The sequence below is a fragment of the Amblyomma americanum genome, chromosome 1 (genome assembly GCF_052857255.1).
Source record: "Amblyomma americanum isolate KBUSLIRL-KWMA chromosome 1, ASM5285725v1, whole genome shotgun sequence".
Lineage (NCBI taxonomy): Eukaryota > Metazoa > Arthropoda > Arachnida > Ixodida > Ixodidae > Amblyomma > Amblyomma americanum.
The window spans coordinates 375,187,321-375,199,213 of record NC_135497.1 but is presented as its reverse complement, the minus strand read 5'-3'; the positions used below and the strand labels follow the sequence as shown (position 1 = coordinate 375,199,213).

General features: G+C 46.6%; 1 protein-coding gene across 1 annotated transcript in view; it reads left to right on the top strand.

The window, feature by feature from the left end:
* The first annotated feature begins 6,565 nt into the window (after positions 1 to 6,565).
* LOC144101261 (uncharacterized) overlaps positions 6,566 to 11,893 on the top strand; it is a 69,291-nt gene continuing 63,963 nt past the window's right edge. The window contains exon 1 of the mRNA XM_077634359.1: positions 6,566 to 6,944. Coding sequence (XP_077490485.1) covers positions 6,640 to 6,944 — 305 coding nt within the window. The 5' untranslated portion in view covers positions 6,566 to 6,639. The remainder of the gene's footprint in view (positions 6,945 to 11,893) is intronic.

Sequence of the window (11,893 nt, the reverse complement as noted above, 5' to 3'; positions counted from 1 at the left end):
TGGTAAGCTCTTGGTTGTTAGGGAGAGCCAGTGTTCCCACGAGGCTCTTGCTGGGGGGGGGGGGGGGGGGGGGTTGAATGGGTGTCGCATTTATTGTCGCATATTCTCATACCATCTGGTAGAGGGCCGGGGGGAGGGAGTGTGACTGGCAAATCGGTTTTGGGCGACGAAAAGGTGTTTGTCTCTTTGTATATAGCTGCCGATGCAGGACAGCTTCCTTTCTCTATAGTGTGCGGTAACGTAGAGGGCGCATGCGGCGGTCCTGACGGCGACCACGTAAGTACTCTGCGCAGGAGAAACTCCCGACTGACACGAGGTTCAGGGGAGACCCATTACTTACTCGACGCGGTCTTCGAAGCTGCTGAAGCTGGAGAGCTTTGTAGATGCAAAATCGACCAGATTTAGTCCTTATGTAACGTGTTTACCAAAAGTAACCGGGCAGGTGATTTTTTCTTAGCCACGTAGCGAAGCACTTATGCCTGCCTTTAAGCTGTGGATGAGTGTAAGTAAGGTGAGCCCTTCTTTTCACGTTTTGACACCGTTCGGTCTTTAGGGATGCCGTAACGGCTACGCTATACGATTGGGAAGCAAAAACCTGTTGCTCGGTTACTTTTGAAAAAGGGGGTACCTCATCAGATGGATTCTAGCGTATTCATAGTCTGTTCAGAATAATTTTGAGTTAATTTGATTTTGCGACTCTTTCCGTAAATTTCTACGTTTTCGCAGCGGGTAGTAAACTAAAATCGGTAAAGTCAAAAAGAACTCTCATTAAGCAAATTTTGCATTTTTTATTTCGTATATCAATTGCACAGAGACAAGTAAGCAGTATAATAAGGCTGATTATTATAAGATTGATTAAAACCCATGTACGTTCAGAATTTTTTTTGGTCCTGAAACCGTTTAAACCGGTTCGGCCCTATCCGAACCGGAATGTCGCTTCGGAACCGACCTCGGAACGGAACCCGAAAGGCATGAACCCGAACCAAGCCTTAAAAAATTCCGGTTGGACACGTTGGTTTGCTCACAATCCGATTGGCAGGCTGTGATTACGCCTTAAGGGCACGTGACCTTGGATGACCTGACAAAGTCACGTGATCAACCCATTTTTCGATCATGGCGGGTTCCGCGAGGCCATGCAGAATCTTCTGTCCCTGGTTGGGCATAGGCTGGCTACCCTGGATGGATAGAGAGGTAAATCTGGGCCAGCCTACCCCGGCCGATTTTTCGCTCACAACGCTGACGCCGGCGCCAGATTTTCTGCAGCATGCGTTAAACCAGTATTACCTCTTCTGACTACTTGAGTGTAATCAAATCACTACAATCTCATAGTAATCGTCATTATCATCAGCCTGACTACGCCCACAGCAGGGCAAAGGCCTCTCCCATATCTCTCCAATTGACCCTATCATTTGCCAGCTACGGCCACCGTATCCTCGCAAACTTCTTAGTCTCATTCACCCACGTAACCTTCTACCACCTCCTGGTACTCTTGCCTTCTCTTGGAATCCACTCCTTTGCCCTTAAGGTCCAGCTCTTATCTTGCCTTCGCATTGCATGCCTTGCACAAGCCCATTTCTTCCTCTTGATTTCGACTAGGATGTCATTAACCAGCGTTTGTTCCCTCACCCACTCTGCCCGCTTCCGGTCTCTTAACGTTACACCTATCATTTTTTCTTTCCATGGCTCGCTGCGTTGTCGTTAACCCATAATAGGATACATAATATATTATGTAATAATAGCTGAAACACAATGACATGTAATTAAGCTGTGCTCGGTCCCTAGCCAAGTATGAATCGGCGGGAACGAGGGAGCTGATGCGTGTGCTGCACGCACACGTAATGCCGAAAAGAAAAAAATAATAAATACTCCATATAATGATTCCATGAAGTTTATAGAAAATAAACTGAGAGCTTGAAGCAGGCTTCATAGAGCAATGAAGTCTACAACAAATTGTAGCCAGTTAAACTCATTCTCAAGGAATTGAAGACATGTAGTCATCAGGAACACTTAATCGCAGTTAATTTAATGTCGCCTTCGTATCGGACACAAACCTGACACACAACTTCATCCTCACGAAACAAGATAAAGTGATGTGTGAAACAAGTGGAGGTGAGCTTACAGTAAACCACATCTTACTCTCATATGCAAAACTCAAGAAGTTAAGGAAGAAATATTTTACACAGTTTTAGAATAAACACATCGCTTCCCACCCCAGCTGTCTTAGAACAAAGTTCACTGGTCGAAATTTCCTATGATGTTTCGTTATTAGTAGAAGTAAAACTCCTAAACCAGTTATATTTTGAAAAAAAACTTTTAATTCCCATGCATCCAGCAGATATATTCAAAACTTGCCTTTGGCGCATGATGGCCTCGGTGCATGTGCCATAAAACACAACACAACACAGAGAAAACTGGGGGACACTTAATTTCACTACATGTGCTAGTGCGTTAGCAATCGGATACGCGGAGCTGTCTGTCCACGTCCGCATGCATCCAATTACAGCGGCCGACTGCCGCCACGACCACTGGCCTTATTATGTATGACGTCACACTCCCCGCCAACCAATCAGCGACGCCCAAGCGCAACTGTCAGCCATCACCCCGCTCGCCTCCACACCGACGGCACGTGACGTGGCCTCGTGACGTCACCCTATGCTGACCAATCAGTAAGGCTGCAGCGGCCGCCGGACGCCGGCTTTTGCTCCGACGGGGTTTGTATGCAGTCGCATAAGACGCGCTTTTCAATACAGTTCAATAGGGTTCGACGGGCGTGCACTTTACCTCACGATGAACACGCTGCGCTCGGTTACACGAGGTACGCTAGCCTCCAGTCTTCTACTCTCTGAACGTTCTCACTCTTTTCCTGCCCTGCAGTCTCTATGTTCTTTATGGAGAGGCTCTCGAAAATCGGTCGTAATAAATTGTTAAGGGATAGATTTATAGTAGTAAACCAGACGGTATTGCACTTAATAGAGTGCGAAAAAAGTAACGTTACAGTGAGGCGGGAGTCAGTGCCCAGCTAGCGCTGAAGTTTACGGTGTCTTGGATGGTCGCCTGACTTATTTATATATTGCCAGCCATGAGGCTATTTTTCTGTATTGCGAAAAGTAGTAACCGGCGCCACTGTAAGGCACCAACCTCTCCTGATATGTTCACCTAAATAAAAAAAAGGTGAGTGTTTTAGTAATCTTTGTCGGCACCTGCTTTCGAAAGTTGTAGAAAACCTTCAGCCACTTCTTTCGCCCGTGGCCTCTCTTAAATTTGATTTGTCATGGGTGGTGGGAAGCCAGAGGAATGGAACCCCGCGGCTGTTCGAAGAATTCCGTCTTTTACGGAGGCCACAGCAATAAAAGAAAGGTGGTGGCGACGAACACTACTTTATTATTTTTATTATTTCACTTCCTCAAGCCCTTCTATCATCAACAGCGCTATACTACGACAAATGTGGCGCCAAAAACTGACCCGAAAAAAGTGGCAAAGTTGCCCAAGGCCAAGAGGCTTGTCACTCAATGGATCCAGGGCATCTAGACCAGCGGATCGTCAGGGCGTCCATTCTGCAAGCGGCACCGAAGTGTTCTCCATCAAGCGACAGGAGCTTCCGAGCGAGAACTTCGAAATGTAAATGATCTGAAATTGCAATAAAGTGTAAAAAAAAACGTCTGTACACAAAAGACTCAAATGTTCAATTTTTTTCTGCTGCCTTGTTGCGAAGAAGTGAACACGAAGAAGCGCCCCTTCCCCAGCACCGTCGGAACGCACACTCCAAGGTACACTTGAGCCAAGCATACCTGAGTAACAGGAACACACAGGGCACAATTTCTAATGAGCGTTCAATATTCCTGTGCAAGAGACCGCCCCAGAGAATGTGGCATACACGGCCATAGCTGTTACACCACCACGTGTTGCCCTTCGTCTTCGCTTTGAAATTTACTCACCTTTGACCCCACTCACGTAGACTCTTTAGCGCTACGGTGAAGTTTAAAGGGAAGGTGGATTGGATTTTGTGAATGGTCAGAAGGGTGGAGAGTTGGGCCTGTTGATTTAAGGTCATGGCAGAAACAGCGCTGACACTGGACGAAGCAAGAACACAACACAGGCGCAGACTAGAAACTGGTGTTTTTCCCAGAAATGCAGAAATATATCCCGCAACCCCGCAAAAACGCAAGCAGTATCAAGTGCTACACAAACAGAATAAAGTTTCTGCACAAAATTTATGAAGATTTTGAGGATTCGACAAGATAGAAGGATTTGAAAGTATGAAGCTTTTAGGCCTCTACTAGGCTTCTAGCATGCCTAGTAGTTTTGCACAGTCATTTAGATGGTGATGAAAGCGCCGAATAAATCTCAGAGTTTGTCTCAGAGCTCCGGAGGAGTGCGGGGAAGCACAGTCATGACGTCATTGTCACCGACATTTCAGGTTGCCGCTGCCTTCGCCCACATGCTGCTGTGCGTCGTCCGATGCCGCCATCATAGCTTAGTGGGTTCCACCTTCGGTGGAGTTGGTCTTATTCGTTAAAGCAAAGCTTTTATTCGCTAGAAACGTAGCGCCGCCATTCATGACGTCATGGTTGGCGTCCCTGACTCTGGCTGCGGAGAAGCTTGAGCGCCGAAACCACTTTAATAATGCAAAAGCAGTATATGGTCCATCTATAACGAAATCCGGCGTTGGCGTTGACCAGCGGCAGTGGCCCCAAAAGTCCCCTATGACGTCACCGTGGTATCAAAGAAACACAAAATGTTTCTTAAATTCAGGGGAATTGAACCCAGGACTTTAATACTGCGAGGCGAGCACGCAACCCATATGCCGCGAAACTGCTTTGCTTCTAGGCGAACAAAGGTGAACCTAGTATATGTGTTGCCTGACGACTGCATGCTAATGAGTGGGTGTGTCATTAGAAAGGAAGAGAAATTAAAAATAAATAAAAAGAGAATGAAATGAATAAAAACAAAAACAATGCTGTCGTATTAAAAGCACGCAAGTAGTCCAAAGTGCCCTCCGTAATTTTTCGGCGATTTTGCCACAATTTCAAGTGCTAGCATAAAAAAAAAACATCGCATGTTTCATCCGCATGTTTTACACATTAGGCTTATTACAACTCGTCGATTTCTAAAACATCTTCAGTTCGCCTTTAGCGTCCCAAAGGAGCACATGTGGGCTATTGGAGACTCTGCAGTGGAGGGCTCCCAATTAATGTAGATGACTTAGCCTTTTTTTTTTCAACTTACACTGAGATAGCACAGCACACGCGATTCATTTGCATTATGCCTGCATCGGCATGTGGTGGCTGCGGCATGAATATGAATACCGCGACCCTGGGGTAAGCAGGCGGAAGTCATAGCAACCGAACGACCGCGACAGGAATTTGGTTTTTAATCAAATGAAGTACTAAAGACGAGCGGTTTTTTGCGAGCACAACTTTTTGGCAATCTTTCCGTGCCGCAATTTTAGCAAAAAATTGCCCAGATTGAATTTCGTGACCAAGGTCAGAACGAATTCATTATTAGCGAGCTTTGCAGCCAAAAAATGAGCCATTTATTCTCTTGCAACACCACGTTGGCGGATGGAGAAATGCAAGGAGCAGGTACGGAAGGTAGCCAATATCATGGTGGACGCAAACCACTACATAATTTCTGCAAAAATAGGCGGAAGACGCACGTAAATACAATATGCCCGGGCTTTCAGTTCTGCAACATGGCAATAAAGGTTGCCATAAAACCAGAAATTCTTGTTTCTCCTATCTTTTCACACATGTTCATTAGTGACAAGCGATGACAATAGTGTCCTCAAGTTGTTGTCATAACGGGGGGACTGGTTTAGGGCAGACCGAAGCTGAATGAAGGGTACTTCTGGAATAATAAAGCTTCATATAGGTATATAGCACTTGTCAGCCATTCGCGAAAATCGCGAGAACTAAGCCGTTTACAAAACGTTGCCGACATTACCCAGCGTCAAGTGGGGGAGAGTTCGAGGAAACTTATTCGTTAACAAGTGAGACATTCTTTTCTATAACGTTGAGCAAGGCGGAAATTTGGGCGAGTTGGTAAGTGACTAGCACAAAAAGGCGCTAGTCCTTCGTCTTGTGTCCCGTTCGTGTTGCGCTGAGAGCAAAAATTACTTCTTTTCTCTAACCTCTCGCTGCTGAATACTGTCAAGGTTCCGTTACACTACACATAAACACCCTCAAAAGCAAAGCATTGGACAGTCGTCACCGCAGCTCTGTTGGTAGAGCACCGGACGCGAAATTCGGAGGTCGTGGGTTCGGATCCTCATGACGGTATGCGGGTGTTTTTTCTTCGGATTAATCTCCCATTAGTATAAACCACAAATTAAAAAAGAGAAGGACTGTGAGGTGCACAGCAAAACTTCGGAGGATTTTTGAACGCGGTCCGTCGACAGTGGTGCGTCGGACAGCGGAGCGCTGCGCGTGCCAGCCCAGCGTTGCGCGTGTGCACGTGCGAATGGCGTGCGCGAGGCGACGGCCACAGGGAGCGAGGAGAGCAGGAGGAGCGGAGAGCTGGCGTGCCAGAAAACCGAGATGTGAAGGAAGACAGTGCAGCGGAGGTCGTGTCATTCAAGCGTTGAGGCGGCAGCCGTCGGACGTTGGGTCCGTGCTGCCGTGGCCCTCCCTTGGATTGCCGATGCAAGCCTCCTGCGTTCCTTGCAAGCGTGGAGGTGGCAACCGATGGATAGCCTGCTTGAAGCCTCTGGCGTTTCGGGCCGCCGTTGACGGGATCTGGCTACGTGTCTCCTGCTGCTGCCAAGTTCGTCGGGCTGTTGACTGGAGACCACCGGCGTCTTCCTGCAGTTTTCTCCGCTCCCAATACCGCCTGGCTCTCTTTCGCCGCTTCCATCGACGCAACGCCAGCGACACGTCGCAGTTCATCAACCAGCATCCGTCCGGTCTGCAAGGCATGCCCGTTTCACCTAGCACACTCAGTACCGGGTGAACTCTTTCGTTTATTCTGTAGTGTTGTACGCTTTTTGGGTGTGTGCTTTTATTGCTTTCATTTCCGTTTCTTATCCGCCCCTTTGCTTTAAATTACAAATACGACTTCGTTTTGTTTGATCTCTCTGTTCTCTTGTTCGAACCTGCACGCGATAGCGTTCCCCTTCGGAAAGTCGGGGACGCGCTACCAATTCGCGACAAAGACATCGAATATGCTTCTTGGTTTCAGTGACTGTTGGCTTGCCTCAGGTCTCTCAGGTGAAAGATAAAATAAGTGGCTTCTAGCTGCGACATTTTTTGACATACTTCCAACGTGGCGTGTTCATACATTTGGACGAATGCCAGAAACGAAAAAAAACGTCGTATATTTAATTTGCTTATTACTTGTTCGCGTATCTCATGCAAAGGTAGTGTGCGCCCACGCACGCACGCACTCACGCAGAGTATACCAAGCCCTCTCTCGCAGTGTTTTTGCAAGTGCCCGACGTGGTTTTGTTTCTGATTCTCGAGGAAACGCGGAAGTGGGCTACTTCCTATGACAAGGGCTCCCATTAGGCCCTGTGCAAGCGTGCTGCTCCCAGCAGTGGAGTGCGTCCGGTGGCCTCCACTGAAGGAACAGCGGACTCGGCAAGGCATAATGAAGGGTTCCTTATCGTGTTAAGACAGGGGGACAAGCTGGCTCTTTCGGTGAAGAGGCAGCCATGACCTCGTGGGAGTTGCACAGGAAACCATGCACCGTGAGACTGCTGGGGACGCGAGCACTCATTAGCCTCAGGCCAACCGCTCGATTATCCCGCGTGATCGCCGATGGTCACGCGGGGCGCGATGCTCATAACCTTCAGCTCAACTAGGCTGGAACTCGTACGCCACCCAGGCTGCACGTGTCCACTTGTTTTCTTGAGGTAATAATCGTAAACCGCCGTTTACCGCTCCCGTTTAGCTTATTCAAGGAACGGCTACTTTTAGTGACATACCCTACTCGGAGCGCCTATTTTCTTTCAGGCATGCCTACTTCTGCAACGAAGAATTGAAGTTCGGCTGCGGGGGCGCATGAAAGTTGGCTTTTGAGTCTTTGCGGAAATACTAACAGTTCGGCGGGCCGGAATTCGAAGCGCTTTTTACGCGGCAGAGCACCCGAGTGACGGAGTTCCGGATAGTGCGGTGTGCAGCGTGTGCGTATATTTATTTTTTCTTTCTTCATCATCACTCCTGCGATTGGACTGCTTCGTGCCGCTTCCGCTGCAGCCCAACGCTGAACAGGAGGCACGCTGGTTCAAACAGAACTCCCGCTTGTTCTTGAAAAATAAAGTCTTCATTTCGTGCATGAAAAAAAAAAGTGTATATCACCTCTACAGCTCCGCACAGGAAAGCATGAATTAGTCAAGGCATCGAAATACTTGGCCAAATATACGAACAGCAACAATGAAACTTGGAGCGTTGTGACTGAGTACATCGATATTTTAGTGCGAACCCGGATCAAGGTCTCACGCTGTTTGTATGCTTGCGGTTTTTGTGTGTTTGTGCCAAGTGCAATAAATAAATAAATAAATAAATAAATAAATAAATAAATAAATAAATAAATAAATAAATAAATAAATAAATAAATAAATAAATAAATAAATATCCGCGACTGGCTTTGGAACTAGCGGCGGCGCGAACAGACCAGCATCGCTGGCCACTGTGCGTGAGCAGTATGCTATCGCCGCAGTTTCTTTATCTTCATTGCATGGAAATAGTACCGAAAAGAAACGTCTAAGCACGCTTACGCCAAAAAACACCAGGCCACCATACTCCTGCATGACCCCTCCTTCTAAAACATCAAAAGTCTGGGAGGCACGCACAGACATCCAGCTAGGCGGCTCTTGCAGGGCAGCATATACTCCCCGCACCAAAGTGCGTTGTTCACCAAACAAAGATTTCGACGACCATGGAGATTCGGCGTGGCAGTCCATCATGCGGCTCTTCCAGAGACTAAATAGTGCCAGCAACATAAATAGATCGTATGACACAGCACAGTTTTTCTCCGCGGGCAGAAAACAGATACTGTAGGGTGTGATGTCAATGGTCTTCTTAATTTTTCGTTTTAAAATGTCCCAGAAGAAGATAGCATCAATGCACAGAACAAAACACTGGCCAATTGTCTCTGGTGTACTGCACAGGCGGCAGTTTCCCGACCATGGTGCAAGCATCTTCTTAGCATGAAGCCATGCCTTCACAGGCAGCATGGATGTGTGCAGTTTAAAGAAGAATGTTTTTGCAGGAGAAGAAATCCACATTCGCCTAACAAGTTTTAAAACAGTGGTGTCAAGGAACTCCAGAAAAGGTTGCCGATACAACGGTACAGGGAAAAAATACTCTGTAAGTGCCTGAGTCATCTGCCTTCTGGAGACGCTGTATAGATATTCTATAGAAAAGCGCGAGTGAGGAAATTTAAGGTGTCAGCTACTTCCTTAAGGAATCCCCATAAACGCCCATCACGAGTGTGTCCCGTCTGTGTGAATAGGAAAGGCAAATGAGCACTGAGACGCTTAATAAGCACAACAACTAAAAAAAGGGTGGTTTTCCGATTTGTAAAAGAAAAGACGTGAAACAAGCTGATGCACGAATAAGTGAACAAGGCCGATTCCACCAGACTCTAGACAAAGAAATAGGTTATCGCGATGCATGGGTTCCCATTGGGAACGCCATACGAATGTAGCAAGTATTCTGCGCATCAGCTGCACTTTCCTCCTCGCACATTGGAGAACCTGCAACACATAGGCAAGTTTTGCGAATAAAAAAATGTTGTCGACTTGAGCCCGAGCAAACACTGACAGTTCCCTACCCATCCAAGCCGGGTTTGTCGCCTAACGGAGGCTATCTGTGTGTGTAGGCTGTCGCAGCAGCCGAACACGGCTCGTGTTAATCTTCAGCACACTCTCGCACTGTACATTGCACATCGTCTCCTTCATCAGCTAATACTACTATCAAACTAATATTCGCGCTTTGAGCTATGTGGCGGTAGTTGCAGATGTGCTCTGCATGCGTTGGCGTCGACAGCGTTGTGTCAGAAGCGCGGTACTAAAGCAATACGCTTTGGCATTGACTACAACATTGCTACAGAAACGCGGCACTGTAGAAGGGGCGGCCGGCGTAGATTGGGTAAATTGGTACTGGCAATGAAAAAGTTGAAGGCACACATAACTGGCTCCCTGGGTCAGTGGACACCTCAATCGCGCTTTCAGGTACGTGACGGTGGTATCCGCGTGCCAAAAACTGCGGTTTCGCACAATATTTCGTGCTTAGCAATGTTAAACCGCCAGCCGTTTTTTTTTCCTGTCAGGGCATGCTTCCACTACAAAGGTCACTACACTACTGCCTCGATTAGACGTCTCCAAAAATGACTAGGGAAGCCACCATTCCACACTCTCCTCAAACTCCGGAATCATTTGGAAAGTTATACAGGAAGGCATGTCGAGCGAAAATTTTCCAAAACCGCGTATTCAGTATGCAGATTTCTGATTCTGTGGTCAAATACAACGGAGAGAAAAGATAGTGCACGAAAATCAGTAATCCTCTGATCCTAATTTACGCAGTGATTTACAGTATGCTGTATGCCTTCGGTCCCCGCATTATTGTTCTCGAGCGGCATTTTCGTCTGTGAGCAGTCTGGTGCATGGTTCAAGAATATAGAGAGACGCAGGAAACAAAACACAGATGCAGAGGACTGGCTATGTTTCAGTGAAGAGTCTTTTGTGCCTGTGTGTTTCTTTATCCGTGTTTCTTTATCCACCAAATTTCACCAGGAGCCTGCGGTGGCGTATTTTCGCGCCAACTAATCGCAGATAAATCTATCAGGCTATGCAAAATATTGTTTGCATTGAGAATTCACAGGTTATTATAGAAGTGTATTGAAGCTGACAGGCGAGTTTTCTTTGTTTGCGCCTAATTTACAGGTCTTTACACAGCAAGTTGGAAGCTTTTACATGTTCGCTCACGAAAGCGGTAAATAATATTTGTGAAAACCGTGAACTTGTTAAAGCACGTTCTGCGACATACAGTGTCATAGTCCGAAATGTTTTTAGTGCTTCCAGCGTCGTGTGTATCCCCGAAAAAAAAAATGCGCGATCCCCGATTCCAGAACTTCATGTGAGAAATTCTAGTGTTTTAAAGTTTAAAATTTTCAACCAGTGTAATACTTTACGCGAAGCGTTGTACACGCCCGTAAAAAAAAAAAAAAGCTGTTGATGTTTTGCGTTGAGGCCTGCACAAAGTACTTTGCCTCAACTTTCATTTATCGCAACCGAAGGTTGTTAAGATCGTAGCGTTAGAGAGCCGGTTTCCTCAGTATCTATGTTATTGGATGCCGTCGCCGTACCTGGATGGGTTAGTAGGTGTTCCTCAGTCTTTTGTGGCCGTGTCCTTTTTATTTTAAACATATAATAACGGCTTGACTTCGAACTTACATTGTATTACCGACTTATTTTACGACTTGTTGCCGACGGCTGCTTTTCTGCCGCACTGTTACTGACATCTCATCAATGACACCTTCAAAGCGATCTTTACAGCGTTTAGACATGTGTTGGTGTGCTAATGTCACTTATACTTAATGTAAATTCACGCCTTTGCATCGTTTCCTAACCCTTACCTTTTCCTAACATGAGCTCTAACGCCACACTATAATCTGTGAATTTATGCAAATACCTAGGCGCAATGTTATGATAGGGCGGTGGCTGTCCTAGTGCATGGACGTAAACTGACAGTGCGGCACACAATTAACGTTTATAGTGTCCCTAAAGCGTCATCTGTGCCACGCCTTTCAGAGCGTTAAAATACTCGCCTACAAATCGCTTATCAAACCAAAAGCTAGAATAGACATATGCTGCGTGGAGCATTGCGCAAATGATTTTTCTTCAGCGTAATTAGGCAATCAAATCATAATCGCTCAACGAATTTCATACATTGTT